The 20,588-nt window shown below is 52.3% G+C and overlaps 1 protein-coding gene across 1 annotated transcript; it reads left to right on the top strand.

Annotated features, from left to right (window-relative positions):
• Positions 1-3,126: 3,126 nt before the first annotated feature.
• On the top strand, positions 3,127-18,178 carry ALDH3A2 (aldehyde dehydrogenase 3 family member A2; the record flags this gene model as incomplete). Its single annotated transcript, XM_079725244.1, has 10 exons — positions 3,127-3,279; positions 4,555-4,786; positions 5,563-5,648; positions 7,382-7,590; positions 8,672-8,789; positions 10,453-10,594; positions 12,542-12,708; positions 14,035-14,134; positions 15,131-15,366; positions 18,078-18,178. 10 exons carry the CDS (start codon positions 3,127-3,129, stop codon positions 18,090-18,092), a joined length of 1,458 nt encoding a protein of 485 aa, XP_079581370.1. The 3' UTR covers positions 18,093-18,178.
• Positions 18,179-20,588: the final 2,410 nt, after the last annotated feature.

Below are 20,588 nucleotides of genomic sequence, written 5' to 3' on the forward strand. Positions count from 1 at the left end.
CTCTTTAAATAACTCTCAAACTACTGTGGCTATTGAGAAAGCCACAAACGTGGACAGTGCAAGCACGGAGGCTGGAGTACTTGAGACTGTACCATTCCTTTGTTCAATAAATATTTACAGAGTATCTACAACCGACCAGATTCTTTGTTTGGTACTGACACTACGTTGAACACGAGAGACAGACACGAACAAATGGGTAAGGGACAGAGTGGCAGAGCCTGGTATTTCAGACACGGTGGTCAGTGAAGGCTTCTTTAAGGAGGTTACATTTAAGCAGAGATGGAATTAACTTAGCTGAGCACTCCAGGCCGAGGAAAGAGCAGAGTGCAAAAGCCCCGAAGTGGAGGTGTGCTTCCCGTACTGCGAACAGCAAGACAAGCACTCCACTAAGTGGGAGAGTCACACAAACTGAGGCTGGAGAGGAGGCTGCAGGCCAGGACACGTACGGCTAGTCGAGTATTTTGGATTTTGTTCTACGTGCCACAGGAAGCCACTGGAAAGCTTTGAGCAGGGAAGTAACAGCATCAAGGGTCTCGTGAAAGGATCACTGACAGCTGGGTGGAGAATGGCTGCAGCAAAGCGTATCAGTCAGGATCCAGCCGTGAAGAGAACCCACTCCAGTTACTGCAGGTGGAGGGGATCTGAAGAGTAAGAGAGGTCAGAGGGACGCATGGGCTGATACCACTGATGAGAAGCTGCTGAAAATTCCCCTGGCTGGAAGGAACCCAGGGGAGCTGCACCAGCACCAGTGCCACCTGGAGATGCTGTCACTGTCATCCTGTATCTCCTAGAAAGGGGCCACTTTGACCAAGGAAGGAATCATCCCAGCTCCTCTTCTACTACAGAAACACCCGGCAACTGCCACACTGCTGACTCCAGAAGCAGAAAGCTGCTTTCCTCCTCCACCTTCTGATTCCTGCTCACGCCTCCTACTAGTAGAACTCACTGGAAGCCAGCTGGCAGGAGAACCCGGGAAAACAGTTCACACACTCTGGGTGTCTGTGGGACAGATTATAAAAGGGCAAGTGGAGGACTGAGAAATGACAGTAAATAACCTTCACCGAGTCCACAGTAGAAGCAGGAAACCCAGTAGGATGCTACATAAAGTGCTGGTGAAAATGGTTATGGCTTGAACTAGGGCAAAAGTGGTTCAATTCAACCACTGGTATTTTTTTTTCTTCAATCACTGGTTTTTTTATTAATAATATGTATTTTATTCTATAAAGAAATAAACTATGTTCCAATGTGAGTTACTCTGATACGGTAATTTTCATAGACTTTTTTCCACGAACATAACAAATATAATAGAGAAAACTCAAACAACCTCAGCAACTATGATATATTTCTCTTTCTGTGACCAGTGTTGTAAAAATAGTCTCCAAAACTTTCTGAGAGTTTGTAACCATCCTGTTAAAATGACATACTATTATTTCTTTTAATTGACAAATACATACATGACCAGTTGTCCTTCAACTGGTAAACCACTGGTATTTTTATTATGTTTTGAAACTAGGGCCAAAGAGAAGAGTCAGGATGATCCTAAGGACTTTGGCCTGTGTAAATGGGATGAAGGACGGTACCACTTACTGAGACTGGGAACAGGTGGAGGCGTGCATTGTATTTGTCTCGTGGATGAAGAGAAACCAACAGTTCTATGTACAGCTACCTTTAAGATGCCTATTATGAATCCCAGTATGAGTGGGATAGAGTTGAACATACTGGTTGGAGTTCAGAGGAAAGGGTGGGACCAGATGGGATTTAAAACCTTCTCTGACCACCACGCACGGGATTAGATGAGGCTGTGACTGTGGAAAGAGAAGAGGTCCAAGGACTGAGCCCTCAGGCACCTGAACACATCAGGAGGCCTGGAAGGGGAGAAAGGTCCAGCAAGGAAAAACCCAGAGGACTTGGTGAGGGAGGGAAAAGAAAAACCAGAAGAATACAGGGTGATGGCGAACAAGCAAACACACTGTCTCCAGAAGATGGCAATGACTGCAGAGTGTGGAGGCCAAGTAATCAATAAACAACTTATCATAAGACTAAAAGAGGTTTTTTTTTCTGGCCAAACTGAGGACTATAGCCCAGGAGTGCAGTCTCCACCAAGGAGGAAAGCGCTCTGGCGAAGCATGGTTTTCAACACAGTTTTATATCTTGTCAGGACAAAGAACACACATCAAACAGGACGACAGGATACATTCCTTCAAGGTTTCAAAAGAGACAGCGAGCCAGCACGACCCTGGCGTCTGGGAGGGAAGCTCACCTTCGAGGGAGCATCAGCATCGGCGTCCCAGGAAGGGGACAGACAATCCCAACTTCAAAGTGGAGTCCTTCACTTCTGGATAACGCATTCTTTCCCTGAGTGGTGAAAGCAGATGCAAGAGGTAAACAACCACGTGACAAGCTGATAACGCCCAAGTCAAATCAGGTACAAGCCAGAAGGACTTTCTGCAATCTCTGAAGGTGCAGAAGAGAGCTAGGGGAGAACCCAGCAGCCGCGGGCATTGTCACGTGGGCGCAGGACGGGGGTCCGAGCTAGCTGCTCCTCTAGAGAGGGAGGGAACCCTTCCCTCCCAGGGACCTGGCGGGGGGGCCCGGAGAGCGGCTGGTAAAGGGTAAACGAGGGCGTGGGGGCGGGGCTGCTGAGGGGCACTCACCTGGGCGCCGAGTCCCCGCGGCTCCGAGCTGGATGGGAGCGGGCCGGGCGGGCCGAGGGGCGCCGCGGCGTAAGGGCGACACCTCCTGAGCCGCTGGGCGCGGGGCCCGGTCGGCGGGGTCGTGACCGCGGGCCCCGCCCCCAGCCCGGTCCAGCCCAGCCGACGGCCCCGGCGTCCTCGCCCCCTCGCCTGCCGACTCCTGGGGGCGGGGCCCACGCGGCGTCCGGCCTGCGGAGGTCACGTGGGCCACGCTGGCCAATCGGCGCGCGGCTCGGGGTCGACCCAGGCTCGCAGGGCGTTGGCCGGGTAGTTTGCTGCAGCTGGGCGAGCGCGTCGGCGGGACCGAGGTGCGGCCGGGGTCGCTGGGCCCGGGGACGGGGGGCGGGGATGGAGAGGCACCGCCCGGCGGCCCCGCGTCCGGCCCGCTCACCCCCCACGGCGCCCGATCTCCCCTGTCCCCGCAGGACTGGCCATGGAGCGCGAGGTCCAGCGGGTTCGCGCGGCGTTCGGGTCTGGCCGCTCGCGCCCCCTGACGTTCCGGCGGCGGCAGCTCGAGGCCCTGCGCGCGATGGTGCAGGAGCGCGAGAGGGACATCCTGACGGCCATCGCCGCCGACCTGAGCAAGGTGCGCCCCCGGGACCTGCGCTGCACGGCCTGCGCCTTTTCCGCGGGCAGCTGTGGCCCTTTCCCTTCCCCTGGATTTGGGTCATTCGTCCGCTTCGTGTATTGCAGGCCTCTTCCTCCGAGTCGGGTTCTTGTCTTTTAACTTTGCGGTTTCTTATGCAGACACAGGGTTTTGCTTGTCGTCGTTGCGCTCAGATTTCCCTCGATGATGTTAGGTGTCAGATCTGTGCACCCGCGAGTCACCCGGGGACCTTGTTACGATGCAAACGATGCTTCACTGGGTCTGGGGGGAGGGGGTCTGAGATCCCGAGTTTTTGTAAGAAGCTCCCAGGTGATGTACCAAGCTGCCCTGTTTTGGAACCACGCTTTGAATAGCAAGGCCTTGGGGGAGTGTTTCGGGTTTAAAAATAGTCCCCTATGTTTTATAACACCGTTGTTACCATTTTGTTTTTAATTTTTATCTTCATTTTAGGGGTAACAAGGCCTTGCTCTGGCTTTGCCAGGCTCCTTCGGCCCCTCCCCCCGGAAGATTATTTTGAGGGGTAGTAACATCAGTAGTAACGACAGGAACTCTAAAACTTCCTGTGGAGCACTTTTGGTGGAGAGGGACTGTGATGTCAAGTAGTCAAGGTGGATTTAAGCAAGATACCCCAAAAAGTCTGATTCATTCACTCTACAAGCATTTCTGTGGGGCGTTGGCTATAGGACTACTAAAGAAGTACAATAAATTCCTTGCCCTTGAGGGCTTTAAGTTTGGTTGGGAAACAAAACAGGCACAGATAAAGTGGGACTATAGTTTTAAGCCAGTGTATTAAGGCTAAAATGTTAAGATATAGGGGAAAGCATAATGACTGCGGTTTGTAAAGTGTGATCAAGGCACAGCATTATTAATTAGGGAAGTCTTTGTGAAAGAGTTAACATTTAAGCCTGACTTTAAATGGCTTGGATCAGTAAAGAAGGATTTAAAGGGACTGAATATATTAAGAGGGGAATTAACAAGTCCTTACTGTGGGCTTGGAGGACACACAGGAATCTGCATGGCAAACCAAGCTAGTCTGACAGGTGTGCCTGTCCTGATGCTTTTTTTTTTTTTTTTTTTTTTTTGCATTGCCGTAAGGCTTAGTTCCCTGACCAGGGATCAAACCCGTGTCCCCTGCAGTGGAAGCACAGAGCCCTAACTACTGGACCATCAGGGAATTCCCTGGCCCGATGCTTCTGACATTCAGGGCCAAGTGTGTCATACCCACAAAGGTTAACTGTGACCTTCTTGTAACAGAGTGAATTCAACGCATACAGTCAAGAAGTCATCACCGTGCTTGGGGAAATTGATCTCGCGCTGGAGAAGCTTCCCGAATGGGCTGCCGCTAAACCAGCTCAGAAGAACCTGCTCACCATGCTGGACGAGGCCTACGTCCAGCCAGAGCCCCTGGGAGTCGTGCTCATTATCGGAGCTTGGAACTACCCCTTTGTCCTCACCATCCAGCCTCTGATAGGAGCCATCGCTGCAGGTCTGGTGTCAGCTTCGGTCCTTATGCTGTCCTCGAGAGGCGTGTTCTCTGAAACTGGTTGTACATTAAGGATAGTGGTTAGTTAAATGCATTTGCTGTGGTGGCTTGCCTTGGTTTACACCAGCAGTGTGTTGAGAATTCATCAACGTTATTATTACTTGTTCAGTGGGCTCCAGGGGTTTGTGGGGTGACTGCTCTTTGGAGCCCTGGAGAATGAACCTGTGAGGGTGTAGGGGCATGCGCGAGTCCACAGGCCCAGGTGTGGGGTCAGATGTCCACGGCGTCATGTGATTTCAGTCGCCACCGCTGGCTTTGGATGAACCAGTTGATTCTGTCTGACCCCTTTCTTCATTCAAATAAGGGCTCTGGGAGTAATGCTTGCTTGGGTCTACAGCAAATGCTAAGGGACTCATTTCTCAGTTAACCTGGATCCAGACCAACAGCTTTATGTTGGCAAAGCTTGTTTGTGCAATAATCCCAGGGCAAAAGGAAAATCCAAGGGTGGCAGTGAGAGCTGTGAGAGAAGGCCAGGGGCCTGGGGGAGCCTGGCTGGGGCCTCTCGTCAAGGACCTACGTGGTGAGCACTGAGGAGTCAGCTTCTGGGAAAGAGGCGGTGGGACGAGCGCTCACGCTTGCGGTGAGGAAGGCAGGACGCAGAGCCAGAAATAACCAGAGGAGTTAACCCTTAGCCTATGCTCCCCACAGGAGCACCGTCTCGTGGATGTTAGAATCACTCAAGTACTAGACAATGTTGTCCTGCTTTTTGCTTTGTTTAGGAAATGCTGTGATTATCAAGCCTTCTGAAGTAAGTGAAAATACAGCCAAGGTCTTGGCTAAGCTCCTCCCTCAGTACTTAGACCAGGTAAGAGGGCCTTGCCCCTTCTCTGGCACGTCTGTCTGTCTGTCTAGCACATCTGTCTGTCGTGGGGAACACACTCTGCTCTTCATGCTGGCTTGCGTCATTGGTGGTCAGGCCTCCACACTCATTTTCCCTCAGCCTCCCACATCTGGCTTAACGAGAGAAGTTAAGTTCCAAAAAAACTGTGGAATAGTTCAGCTATTGTAGTTACACAGTTTGGTCAGGCCCATGGCTTTATCGGCACCCCTGCTATTAACAAAGCCTCCGCTCCGTTTGGCATTTCGAATTAACCTTTGATCTGACATGATTTTAGGTGTATCCTTTTAGTGAGTTATTTAATGAGGGACTGGTACCGTGCTGGGCGCTCTTCATGAGGTACAGTTACATGAGCACACATCTACATTTAAATGGGCATGTTTGTGGCCTGAAAACTGCAGAAAGAAAAAGACTCCCTGACCCAGAGTGTGGACCCTCACTCAGAGTTACAGTGCTGGCATTTAAGAGTATCAGAAGCTGGGACTTCCCTGGTGGTCCAGTGGTTAAGACTTCGCCTTCCAATGCAGGGGGTGCGGGTCCAATCCCTGGTCGGGGAGCTGGGATCCCGCGTGCCTTGCAGTCAAAAAACCAAAACAGAAAACAGAAGCAGTATTATAACAAATTCAATACAGACTTTGTAAATGGTCCACATCAAAAAAAAAATCTTTAAAAAAAAGAGTATCGGAAGCGGTGGAGAAAAGACGATCTCTAAAGCAGAGGTCTGGTGCCCCCCGTGGAGGAGATTGTGACGCCACGTGAACTGGGGCCATTAGCTCTGCGTGGAGGAGTCCTCGGTGCGTGCCAGGGAGACGCATCTGTGCAGCATTACACCTGTAGTCGGCCACGTTTTCTGACAGCAGTCTACAGGCCAACTCCGGCTCTTGGAGGAGCCATGCTCCCCGTGTTGGCACATCCCTGCCACAGCGGCCACGGAGCAGTGTCGTCCCAGGGCCTGGGGTACCCGGTGCAGAAGGGCGGTGAAGGCAGTGAGGCAGGGCAGATGCTTCACTGTCTCACTCTGCCCGGATGGGGGTCGTCATTCCGGCCCTGCCTCACTTGGCTTGTTGGGGACCAACGACACAGGCTCTGTGGATTCAGGCGGAGGCAAGCTAAAGCTTGAAACACCTGTCGGGCCGTTGAGCTATGAGTAGAGATGGAGGGGAAACATGAGGCCCACCAGCCGGCTTGTGCTTGGTGTCCCGCGGCTGCTCTTCACACCGTTACCATCCTCTCTCGTGCGAAAGCTGCAGACGGTCGCACGGTGCACGTGAGGGTTCAGTGCAAAGCCCTGTGACGTCCCCCCATCACAAGAGGAGGCTGAGGCTCGGAGGTGTCGGGCGGCCGCCAGCGGGCACATGAGCTAGAGGATGACGGGGCGCAGGTGCAGCCCGGACCTGCCCCTGGAAACGCTCCCCTGCCGGCCTTGGCACACGTTCGGGCAGCAGTTACTCGGTTCCCCCCATGGCCTGAGCCCCACGCTGAGCCGAGTGCAGAGAGGACGTCCGGGTGGACGCGCCTGGGGCCTGTCCTGTGGTCACCGACAGCGGCCACGTTCCCACAACCCTCCCTTCGCCCAGCCCCCATCTTGTGGTTTCCCGGGGCCAGTCTCCACCTTTTCCTGGTTTCATTGAATGTTACGTGTTTACGTCAGACAATAGGATTCCTTCGGTGATGCGAGCGTTTTTCTTTCTTTCTTTAAGGACCTGTACGCGGTTGTTAATGGTGGCATAGAGGAAACCACGGAGCTTCTGAAGCAGCGATTTGACCACATTCTCTATACGGGAAACACCACTGTTGGAAAAATTGTCATGGAAGCCGCCGCCAAGCATCTGACCCCGGTGACCCTTGAACTGGGAGGGAAGAGTCCGTGTTACGTTGACAAAGACTGTGACCTGGACGTTGCCTGCAGGTGAGACTGGTTATCTGGGCTCCCCCGGCAGGCTGGCACGCCCTGTGTGCCTCCTTGCTGGGCACTGCCGGCGATGTCCTCACAGGGACCAGAACTCTTTCACAAACCACGCTTTGGTGCCACAGCCGGGGGAGATGAACACGAGGTTGTGACATCACACGGTTGCCCTCAGGATGAGGAAAAGCTATTTCTGTTCTCTAGATAATAGACCTGGCAAGAAGTTTTACTGTTCTGCTGATAGCTGATCCAGGAAGTAGATAATGCTAAGGATCCTGTGTGCCTAATAAAATCTTTAAATTTCCGAAGAAAGGGCATTATGCTGATCTCTTAACTGAGTTCCTTTATTGATAAAACCAAGAATTCTCATCTTTTAACTAAGAATAATAGCATCTTTCATCTGAGAACTAGAAGATGCAAGGTTTCGGGTTGTCTCCACTAAATCAGTTCAGCTAACAGGAAGTGCCCAAACCCACAGCTGACTGTGCTGGCATGGCGTGGCTCTCCCTCCCTTCAGACAAGGGGAGCGGGGGTGGTGCAGGGGGCGTTGGCTGGGCTCTGGGTTGGCTCTGTAAGTAGACATCTACTTGCTGGAACAGGGGACCCCGGTTCGTTGGTTTCCATCCAAGCCCGGGCACAGCGTCCCAGATCGGGGAGGGCTTCTGGTCCTGCTTGTACCTGGCATCTTGCAGCAGGATGAAGCCACAGCAGGAGCCGTAGTGTCTGTGGAACCCCTGTCCTCCCAGATGTCCTCTTGGCCCGGGTGGGAGGAGGAGGAGGGTGTCAGGAGGCTGTTTTTCTCTTTTCCTGCCGCAGGCAGTGGCTTCCCTGCATATAAAGTACTGTTTCTCATGAACTGGCATGAGGCTTTCCCTGCTTTGTAGAATAGTCTACGCCAATTGAAAATGCGTTCTCAGTTCCAAACGATTTAGAGATGAGTTTTCAAAACATTTTTTTTTATCAAGATTACCAAATACGTTTATGTACTAGTAATCTTGACAGCTAGCTGAAAAACCTTCAGACAGTGCCGAAGTGTGTGACAGGTGCGTGGGGACTGAACTCTGGCTTCTCGTGCTTTTCCTAGACGCATCACCTGGGGCAAGTACATGAACTGCGGCCAGACCTGCATCGCCCCCGACTACGTGCTCTGCGAGCCGTCCCTCCAGGACCTGATCGTGCGGAAGGTGAAGGAGGCCGTGAAGGTTCGTGTTTCCCACCTCTGGGTCCACTGGTCACACTGGGATACAGAGTGAAATCAGATGTTTGCAGGGGGCATCGTCCCCCCTCCCAAGAACATTCCAGGAACACGTGACTGAACTAATTTCCTGGCTAATGCAAATTGCTCTGGTAGAATGTGGTAGCAGGGTGAGACTGGTGCTACACACGCTGACACTGTCTAGTTGATTTGTTGATGGCACAACTGGTTAGGTGTAGAACGGGCCTTAAAAAAAAAAGCTCAGTAGCTATTGTGTGGTTTGGGGAGAACGTCACGAGGCCTCTGCAGTGTGGCCAAGGCCCTCTTGCCACGGCTGCGGCGATCAAGGTTATCGGTTCTCGGCTGTGCCGGTGGTTTAGAGAGGCCAGCAGTTTCGAGGAGCGTGCACTCTTGACACGGCCATCAGTCTTTGAGGGCGTTTCAATGGCCATCTCTAGCGAGGGGACCAAGGAAGGCTACGCGGTGGTGTCCTGAGCTGAGCCGGAAGGAACATAAGACTGGGACTGGAAGAAAGGAAGGGATGAAGCTGTGACAGTTCAGCAGTGGGAGCCCCCTGGGTGGAGAAATTATTGAAACAACTGTTGTTCACTCGCCGGGTGCTGACCGAGCCCTGAAAGGAAGGCTCTGGAACACTCAGAGTGACGGAGGTGAGCAGCAAGTTGATGTGGACGTTGGACATTAGTGGCGGGACTGCGATGGGGCTGGACAAGGAGAGTGTGAAAGGGGAGCTTGGCCCGACTCTGGGAAGACACTGGGGCTCCTGGGGACGTGCTCGGGTGAGTGTGGTGAGGAACTGGGTTTCCAGGAGGCATGTGTTCTCTCGTCTCTCGTCACCGTGGCTCTCCACTGAGGGTCACTGGGAGCCGTTTAAGAAAAAGCCCCCAGTACCCCCCCTCCGAAGATGGTGGCTCAGCGGGGCTGGGGTCTCCAGGTGATGCTGAGGTGCAGCCAGCGCTGAAAACCACTCCTGTGGCTCCGGCGTTGGGGCCCAAGAACATGCATTGCAACACGCTGCCCGGGAGCTTCCTACCTCCCGGGTTCGAGGCGGGTGCGGGGGGTGGACCATGCTCTGTACCGCTGGAGAGTAGATTGAGAGCTCCTGCGGGGCTGACTGCTTGGCTGCTGAGGCTCTCTTACTCCGGTTGATTTACCAAGACTGTGTTTTGATCTTTTGAGTGGTTTCACAGTTATCTGTGACTGGTGGAAGTTCAGTCCAGAGAAGACCTAACACGAGGAAATAGCGCAAAGCTCAGCAAACCCTTTCTGCAAAAGGGGAAGAACACACGCGGTCAGTGTTTTAGGCTTTGCAGGTCACAGGGCCTCTGCCACCACCACCCAGTTCCTCGTAGGACAGCAGCCAGAGCTGTTAGGCAAGCGCACATGTGGGACTGTTAGGCAAGCGCACCCCCAGGAGGGACCCATGCCAACCCCCGAAACCGTGGAAAATGGGAGACTTGTGTGTGTGCTTTAACTCCTGTCCTTGACCTGCCAAAGAGCTTAGTCTTACTACTGTTAAAGGATTTGGGGGCTGGGGGGTTGGATTCTGTGAGGATACAAAACCAGATTTGGGGCCATGGTGAATTTTATAATTATTAAAGAAATTAAAATATGGGTCTTTGGTGACAACTAGATACTACTGTTTTAAACAGGAATTTTATGGAGAAAATATAAAAGAATCCCCCGACTATGAAAGGATCATCAACCTTCGTCATTTTAAGAGGATACGAAGTTTGCTCGAAGGACAGAAGATAGCTTTTGGTGGGGAGACCGATGAGGCCACACGCTACATAGGTAACGGAGACTCACCTCGTCCTATAGGGAGGGGCAACTGAACAGGTTTTATTGACACTCTTTACCGACACTGAATAAACTATTAGGTATAGAGTGTTTAATAAGCTATTAAATACTGCTTTCTGGTATACTGCTTTGTTACAAGCGAGTTAAAGATGATTTTATATATGTATACGCTGAGTAACTCTATTTAGTTGTTTGTATTTACACGCGTCTTTTATCTAATTTTTTCTTCCTGGCAACCTTGAGAAGCAGAACCAGACTCTGTAATTATTTCCAGCTTTTGGCTGGGAAAACAGCCCAGAGAAGGACATAGCTCAGCCACAATTGCACAGCTAGCCAACAGCAGTACTGTTCCAGAAAGAATGTTTTCACCTATCATGCTTGACCTCGCTATTTACTTTCTTGTTGTGTTCTTTGTTTTTTTGCCACGAGTATGTATCACTTTTGAATTTTAAACACACTTATCTAAAATAACACCTAAGATGAGAGAAGAGTCACGCATGGGGACTTCCCTGGTGGCGCAGTGGTTAAGAATCCTCCTGCCCATGCAGGGGACACAGGTTCGAGCCCTGTTCTGGGAAGATCCCACATGCCGCGGAGCAACTAATGCCATGTGCCACAACTACTGAGCCTGCACTCTAGAGCCCATGAGCCACAACTACTGAGCCCATGTGCCACAACTACTGAAGCCTGCGTGCCTAGAGCCCATGCTCCCAACAAGAGAAGCCACCGCAATGAGAAGCCCGCGCACCGCAACGAAGAGTAGCCCCCGCTCACTGCAACCAGAGAAAGCCCGCGCGCAGCAACGAAGACCCAACGCGGCCAAAAATAAATAAATAAATAAACTTATAAAAAAAAAAAGATCACACACAAAGTTGGCGAAAAAACTGCTCCACAAATCTGTTTACCTGTTCCCTCTCATTATCACCAAAAACCCCAACTTTTCAAAAACAGAACTTAAGGGACTTACACAGTACGGAGAAAAGTATGCTCTTGGCCTGTTAGTTCAGCGGCTCCGTAACACCCCCCGAGCTGCGGGGGTTCGTCTTTGGGTCCTGCCGGCCCAGCATGTTGACTGCCTGCCTCTACGCCCATCCGTGGTGAGAGGGAAAGTCAGCCGTGATTAGCTCAGACTAGTTAGGAGCTTCCGCCGACCTGGTTGGGGTCACCTCGCCTAAGCGCGTGGCTCTGCAGAGGGGGATGGACACCTCTCTGGCCCAGGGAGGCTGCGGGCGGCGGATCTGAGGCAGCGGCTTCTGTACCCCAAGGCGCGCTGGAGAGAGCCGTCCTGTGCCACGCCTCCAGGACAACCTGGTCGTAACCGTGGGTGGAGAGAGCACGCTTGTTCCATCAGGCGTCTTCTCCTGGAGTCGACCCTCCAGCCCATCCGCAGGGTCTCCCCGAGCACTGCGGCTTGGGCACTTCTTGGCGTGGACGCTGGACACCCCACGAAGCTCTTCAGGATCCATGTGGTCCTCCTGTCTGTGTCCTTCCCCAGAGTGGACGGAACACTGAGATAAGGCCTAGGGCATCCCACCATTTCATTCCATTTTCTGAACCTGACGCAGTTGTAATCAAGACCAAAGAGACCACAGGCAGGAACGCACTTCTATGAAGAAGCCGTACTGGTTCGATCCACCGAGGGGCCCTCTGTGCTCCCAGGAAGGCCTGTCCACAGAAAGACGTAGGAATGTGGTGCTGAAAAGGGTTAGACATGCACAGGATTTACTCCAGCCTGTATCTCCCCCTGGGTTTGCACAAGCATCCCCGATGCACTCGCGTGGAGATGTAATATTTGCACGGTTCACCCACGTACTTGGGACTTGTCTCAGTAGATGACACCTGGGCGGGAGTGGGGAAGGGATGGATGGGTGACCCAGTGAGCCAGACGTGAGGTGAGAGTTTGGCATTTCTGTCTTCTGCTTGAGCGTTTTCATTTTTCAGCCCCAACGATACTCACTGATGTGGATCCTGAAACCAAGGTGATGCAAGAGGAAATTTTTGGACCAATTCTTCCAATAGTGCCTGTGAAGAATGCAGATGAAGCCATACAATTCATAAATGAACGCGAAAAGCCCCTGGCTTTCTACGTGTTTTCTCATAACACTAAGGTAAACTTCCCAGCATGCAGCTTGCTCTCAGAAGCCATGCTCCTTCTCTGCTGTAAAGCAATGCTGATTATTTCGTCTGATGCCAGAGTCCCCCAGTCCTGGGTAATGAGGCCCTGGGGTTATCATTATGACCCTTCCCTTACTCCCTGGGGTCAGAGCTGAGTCTTCGGGGCAAGTGTCACAAGCCTGGTGACTCACAAACACCTGCCATGTCACTGGGAGACGTCTGAGCTCTGGCATCAGAAGCGCTTCTGCTGTTGATCCGTAGGGCGTCCTGTGGTAGAGCCCCAGCTCTCACCCACACAGCGTCTGCGGCCCGCAGGGCAGTGTCTCTGGCGCTGCTGAGGGAGGTGCTTGGGAAGCCTCGGACTTGGCTTTCTCCAGCCACGTGGCTTTGTGGTTGGAGTGGTGTTGCCGTCCCAGCCAGGCTGGCAGACCACACGCCACCCCAGGCCCAGCAGCCCTGCTGCCGCACTCCACACGGCCTGTCCGTATGCACCTCGAGGTGACTGGCTGCTGCTAAGGGACAGTGGCCTCAAGGTGGGCCAGTAGGCCAGGAGCCTGTGAAGAAAGGGGAAAACTCGGAAGGGAGGGTGCAGCCAGGTGAGGTCGAGGAGTTCCCCCGGCAGGTGTTTTCTGCAGAGCCTCTGCCGGGGCCACGCAGGGAGTTTCGGGGCAGCTTCTAGAGCTGGCGATGCTGGCGGTGCTGGCACGGTACCGATCTCTACAGACTGTCCAGGAAGACTGGATGTGCAGGGCTCAGCTAGGAATAGGTTAGTGGCACACAGCGGTCTGATGGTTGAAATGACCACAGGCAGTGGTGGATGGAGTGGAAACCGCGGTCTGCGGCCCAGGCGCGGGGCGGCGGGTCAGGCTCGGTCCCACGGTCAGCAGTGACCTTTGCTACAGAGGACTTGGTGGGTCAGCAGCCAGGGGAGGTGACATTTACCAGTCCAGTGTCATCATGCCCATTCAGGTCCTGGGCCACCCAGCGATTTCCTTCAAAAATAGGACGCTACCTCTGAAATCTTGAATGTTTTTTACATTTCATAGAAATGAAATGATACCCGTTAATCACATGCTATCCTTTAAAGCAGAGATAAAGAAATATTAACAATTTTTAAAACCTGGAATATTGCCTGAACCATCCCTGGTAAGAAAGGCTCTGGCTGTGGTCCCGGGGGTCCAGCGCTGGGGTGTGCCCGGGTGTGTGGGCCCAACTCTTCAGGTCATCTGGGTCACGCTCGCTGCCCCCAGCCTCGCGGAGGATGTGGGTCCCAGGCCAGGGGCGACTGACCCGGAGCCTCTGTTCCTTCTGGTCCTCAGCTCATCAAGCAGATGATCGACAGGACGTCCAGCGGGGGTGTCACGGGCAACGACGTCATCATGCACTTCATGCTCAGCTCCCTGCCCTTCGGAGGCGTGGGTGAGGCCCCCTCCTGGTCAATGCCCCTGCGAGCCGCTGCCTGGGGTCCACCTCTGTCCCGCCCCCTGCTCTCCATCCCCAGTCTGTAATGACTGGTCTTGCGTTGCTTCACTGGTTTATGGATCTTCTCCCAGATGCAGGGCATTTCTTAGGCCAAAAATCAGGTCTCAGTTGAACTGATAAATGCCCTCTGTCCTTTATCGAATGAGGTAGCACATGACAGGCTCACAGCGCCAGGAGCAGACAGCAGCCAAGGGCTTGAATGTCCCTTTGCTTTTTTGGGATGAAGGGGCAAAACCAAACAAAACACTATAGAAAGTTACAAGGGAAAATGTAGTAGCCTCCAAGGCATAAACACTGTTAATATTTTGGCTTGTTGTTTAGATTTTTTTCCTTAAAATGCATGTCTCTTGATACACATCACAGAGTCTCCCTGCAGCTTCAGCTGTCACCTAAGTGATGCCCCAGCGGCCCGGCCCCAGTAAGCTGCGTGCCGGGTGCCTTGTGCCACATGCTCGTCTGCCCGGCTCACGTGACCGAGCAGAGAAGTGAGCACGGTCCCGGAGCACAGGTCTTGAGAGGCCTGTTACCACCCAGCCACTTGACCCCGCTGTCCTAGCCCTGGTCACCTTCCAGGAGCCTGAGGGAGCAGTGGCTCAGGCACGTGCCACGGTGGGAACAGGCACATGCGGCTCTTGGACCTCTTGGAGTCCCGCTCGGGCCCTGCCCAGCCCCCTCTCCCTCTCAGGAGGTGGGGCTCTGGTGAGAATGAGCTTGGTCCCTGGCATCAGTGACAGCCAGCACCCTGGGAGCTGCCGGTCCCTGCCCTGCTCTCGGAGAGCGTCCTGTGCCAGGGCCCGCCGTGCGGGGGGCGCTGGGAGGACGTCCTGGAACGAGCCACGTGTGCTGGTGGAGGGGTGCAGCCGGGGCGCCGTGTGCACGGAAGGAGCGCCATCACCCACAGCAGAGCCCATCTCGTCTGTTCCTTTATTTCAGGGTCCAGTGGGATGGGAGCGTATCACGGAAAACACAGTTTCGATACTTTTTCGCATCAGCGTCCCTGTTTATTAAAAAGCCTAAAGCGAGAAAGCGCAAACAAACTCCGGTATCCTCCCAATAGCCAGTCGAAGGTGGACTGGGCAAAACTGTTCTTCCTGAAACGGCTCAACAGAGGAAAACTCGGGCTTCTGCTGCTCGCCCTCCTGGGCGTCGTGGCGGCAGTGCTCATAAAGGTGAGTCCCCGGGACTCGGGCGACCGGCGCCTCCAGGTGCACCTCTTGCGTCTCGGGAGCACCTCCAATCTTTCAAGCAGCTCTCTCCTATTAACTTCCAGAGTCTAACACTAAGGTCAGGGAGCTTCAGGCTGCTGGGCCACCCTGCTTTTCCGGGCATCCCTGGCTGCCTTTGTGCTCCGGCGGCAGGGACCGTCCAGCCCACAGGCCTCAGTCCTTACACGGAGCGTGTGGCGGCCTCTGGTCTAAGAGTTTACAGCCCCGTCGAGCGTGCTGCCGAAGTCCGAGCTGCCTAACCCTCTGATCCTCTTGCTGTTGGTGCTTCAGCATCAGTTTGGTTCCTGGCTGTGCAGGAACCCGGCGTGCGTGGAGGTGGAGGACAGCGTGTCGGGGACGGGGCTGGTGGGGAAGCAGCTGTGCTGGGGGAAGCTGGCCTGTAGCGTTTCTGTCTGGTGACTGGCCGTTCCGGGCGTGGACTTGCTAAGAGACCCTCATGACAGCCAGCATCCAAGAACAGTCCGTATCCTTGGGGTGAAGCCAGATTCAAGCATTTAGTGGAAACAGCTGTGTTCATATCTGTATTTTGTTTAAATGTTGAAAGGGGGTCGGCTCATCTTACGGTGTCACAGCTTTGGTGGAACTGGACGTACCAGTCACATCTGAGATCGTTTGGGTTTCCTCGGAAATACCAGGCTGTGCTGAGGAGAAAGGCCCTGTTGATATTTCTGGCAGTTCACAGATTGTGCTGTCCTGTGAGCCAGGAACGCCAGAACCCAGCCCTGTCTGTTGAGAGGAGGTTGGGCTGTTTCTTTCCTTTCTGTCAAGTGGGCCAGCTTGGGGTGTGTTCTCTTCCAGTCGTTTTGTTTTCCTACACTTGGAGGCTTAGGCGTTATCAGAAAAAGAATGTCTCCAGACTTTCTGGACCTTGGCCTAGAGCGTTGGAGTGTGAAAACTTAATTTGGCCACAGGTTTTCAAGGGTGAGGTCGGCTTGCTGGACTCTCGAGATTAGAGGTCGCGGCTTAGCTGGGTCTGGGTGAAGCATTCATTACTTCCAGAAAAGGATGGTCTCATGCACTCAGCTGTCCCAGAGGACGTGCCTGCTGACCCACTCATAGTCACCTTCCTTTGTTTCAGAATTTGAGAATAATCTTATAAAAAGCTCCAAGTCACTCTTTTGGTTTTGAGTTGTTTCTTTTTTTTTTTTTTAAACTTCGACTTTAGAATTCATGTAGCAGACTTAGTGAATCAAAACATATTGTGGGGTTTAGAACTTTCTGGGTTTTTTCTTCTGCTTCTTCCTGAGGTCGGAGGTGTACTTGGGTCTCTGGTCACTATCTGCCTACCTTTTTTCCCCGAGACGTGGGTACCCAGCCTGACAGGCATCTTCCTGGTCAGGATGGAGTTTCTTAGCCTCATGGAAAATTCGGAGGTGCAGGTGCAGGAATACGGTGCCCCGTATTCCCAGGAGGGCTCCCCCAGGTGCAACGCCCCGTGCCCCACAGGCTAGGGCAGGCCAGGTGGCCCGCCCAGAATTCCCAAAAGAGTTTGGCAGACAAGCCTTTCTCTGGTAGGGTCTAGAGAAGCAGCAGTGTATAAAAACGTTTATTCGGCTGGGAACAAGAAAATATGGCTTTGATCCCGGGCTCTGGGATCGACTTAATTATGGCTTCAGCCGAGGCCTCTTCTGAGCCCACAGAGCGAGGGCATGGGCACCCGGAGGTCCAGGCCGCTTCCAGCCCCACCTCTCTGCTCTCCTTACTGGGAGCCGATGGATGTGTTCGTTGTCTGATTGTTTTGGATTCAGCGTGAGATTGCGTAAAGATTTGGGGTTTTTCTCCTCTTTGCTGCTTCTCTGCTCTTCTCTCTGTGCTTTTACCCACTTCTTATCAAATCACCTTTTAAACAAATGACTCTGAGGCTAAATTGTCCATTTACTTGAGGAATCTACTGGTGGTAATTGCAAACATTTTTCTGAAATTGCTTTTTGCACTTAGTATTTTGTTATGTGCTTGGATGTGATTTTAGTAATTCACTTTACTAGAATTAGAATGGATTTGGAACATTTTAAAATGGGAAACTGAAAGCTGCAAAATTGTCCATCTAAAGGGAACATGTCAGAACCTCAGAGTGGGGGACTTTTCTCTGTGCATTTTACACAAAGTAAAGTTCCAATAAAGCTTAACATAAGCTATGGAAAGCATTTAGGGGTTTGTAAAAGTTGAGGAAAATAAAAGGGTCAAATTGAACGATGTCATCGGGCCTTTGAAGATTAAATCCAACGTTTGAACTCTGAGGTTGTGGCCGTGCTTCTTTAAGCCTCAGTGGGTATTGATGAAATTCACTACTGCTCTGGAATTTGAGAAGCAAAATTGTTCACCAGTTTTGAGAGTTCATGTGGACAGTCAGTGTCCTCCTTAGCCAGGACGGGAAATGAGTACTTTCACGTCCTGTCTCTGCCCGTCTACTTGACATTGGACAGAGTACCACCTCCAACACCACCTGTCTTGTTGTTGTCGTTTTGTGGGGAGGGCATGACCTGTCATCCTCAGCCCAGCCACAGTTTAAGACTCCTTAGGGATCTGTGGGCCTTGTTGACATGGTCCTTAGGACAGACGGTACGTGTCAGGGTCCCGATCCCGGGCCCACGTTCCAGGGCTGGTGGGGGCATTGTAAACCAGTGGGTAACCCAGATTCCTTTCTCCTCCCCCAGGCTGGATGCTACTGAAGAGTGATCCATGCCACCTCGTCAGCTTCTCTACTGAATTATTCTTCTACCAAATAGTTAATGAACCAGTAATTTTTAAATCCTACCAAAAATTGTAAGAAAATATGCAAATGCACCATCGCCAAACCTAAAAGTCATTGCCACTCACCGTTAATAAAACTCGCTGGGCTTCCCTGGTGGCGCAGTGGTTGAGAGTCCGCCTGCCGATGCAGGGGACATGGGTTCGTGCCCCGGTCCGGGAAGATCCCACATGCCGCGGAGCGGCTGGGCCCGTGAGCCATGGCCGCTGAGCCTGCGCGTCTGGAGCCTGTGCTCCGCAAAGGGAGAGGCCACAACAGTGAGAGGCCTGCGTACCGCAAAAAAAACAAAAACAAAAAACAACTCGCTGTTTCAGCCAAAGCCGAGCACTCGCCCGCCCAGTAGTGAGACACCTGGAGAACCCCCATCCCTAGAGCTCTGGGCTGGGGGAGGGGAGAGCTTGCTGGGTGAACCTGAGTTCGCAGAACCTGCTCAGCGACTCTCCTGCTCACGGGACATGGGACACCCTGCCCCTACCGCAGGCATCACCCTGTGGCCTTCCAGAGCCCAGCCCCGCCCCGGTTTCCAGGCCTCAGTCCAGAGAGGTGAGGTGAGGTCTCCCAGCCCCCTTGGGGCTCGAGGCACCTAGAACTGGGGTGGGGGGGTCCCTGTCCCTCGTCTATTGGGACTTGAAGGCCTGACCTCCGGGAGTCGGCCCTCCTCTCTCATCCACTGTCGGTCCTGTCTCGTGCTTGGTTTGTGATGGCCCGTGTGGCCATACACACATGGTTTCGTGACTGTAGTCACTCAGAGCATCTTGTAAATCCTAGGGCCTCCCGGAAGACAGCTGCCAATTTCATGCAAGTATCGGCTGTCATTCATAGGGTGCAGGAGTTGTAGAGTTCTGCGTCTTACAAAACCAACCTGGCATTTTTTACTGCTGTCCTGAAAGTACTCATAACAATACTTATCCTCGCATAATAGGCCCTTCAAGTTGCAAGTTAATGGCTCTTCAAGGACAAATCTATGTTTCTTATTTCTGTAGCACAAGGCAAGTAAATTTCCCTTTTTTAAACTTGAGACAGATGCCTTTCTGAATAGATTGCGTCCACAGAACTTAACGTGGGGACCATTTCCTGTCCTGGACAGGAGGCCTTGGGCATTCACGGCTCTGCAGCCCTGAAAGCCTTGGGGGCTGGTGAGGGGGCGTCTGGAGGAGGACCCTGAGCCACAGCAGCTGCCCCGCCAAAGGGGATGGAAGATGCAGGGAGACGACCCCCCAGCGCAGCCAGGACACTGCCTGGGGCACTTCAGCCAGATGGAAAGTCTGAAGGAGAGCCCTCAGGGCTGCACCCTCCCCGCCTCCAAGCTTGAGAAGACTCGGCCGCTCAGTGAGAGAGTGTAACTCACTCTAGGAACGTGTGATCCACCACTGAGTGAATTGCTCCGTTAGGCTGTCTGCAGTACGTTACATCTACATCACAGGACGAGGTGGCGAGAATCAATCACTAGGCTAGTTTAGGAAACAGCTGCTTAAACCACTATCAGAATAATCAATCATAAAATAGCTCAGACAGAATTTCAATACGGAATTTTCATTTGGTATATTGTACGTTACACATCTTTTTATATACAGCAGGTTCTTATTAGTCATGCATTTTACACACATCAGTGTACACATGTCAATCCCAGCCTCCCAGTTCATCACACCACCACCACCCCCCACCACCACTTTCCCCCCTTGGTGTCCATACGTTTGTTCCCTACATCTGTGTCCCTATCTCTGCCTTGCAAACCGGTTCATCTGTACCATTTTTCTAGATTCCACATATATGCGTTAATACGACATTTGTCTTTCTCTTTCTGACTTCACTCTGTATGACAGTCTCTAGGTCCATCCACGTCTCTACAAATGACCCAATCTTGTTCCTTTTTATGGCTGAGTAATATTCCATCGTATATATATGTACCATGTCTTCTTTATCCATTGATATGTCGATGGGCATTTAGGTTGCTTCCATGACCTGGCTATAGTAAATAGTGCTACAATGAACATTGGGGTGCGTCTTTTTGAATTATGGTTTTCTCAGGGCATATGCCCAGGAGTGGGATTGCTGGGTCATATGGTAATTCTATTTTTAGTTTTTTAAGGAACCCCCATATTGTTCTCCATTGTGGCTGTATCAATTTACATTCCCACCAACAGTGCAAGAGGGTTCCCTTTTCTCCACACTCTCTCCAGCATTGATTGTAGATTTTTTTTGACGATGGCCATTCTGACCGGTGTGAGGTGATACCTCATTGTAGTTTTGATTTCCATTTTTCTAATAATTAGTGATGTTGAGCCTCTTGTCCATCTGTATGTCTTCTTTGGAGAAATGTCTATTTAGGTCTTCTGCCCATTTTTTGATTGGGTTGTTTGGTTTTTTTTAAGATTGAGTTGCATGAGCTGTTTATGTATTTTGGAGATTAATCCTT

This window comes from Hyperoodon ampullatus, assembly GCF_949752795.1.
Source record: "Hyperoodon ampullatus genome assembly, chromosome: 19".
Lineage (NCBI taxonomy): Eukaryota > Metazoa > Chordata > Mammalia > Artiodactyla > Ziphiidae > Hyperoodon > Hyperoodon ampullatus.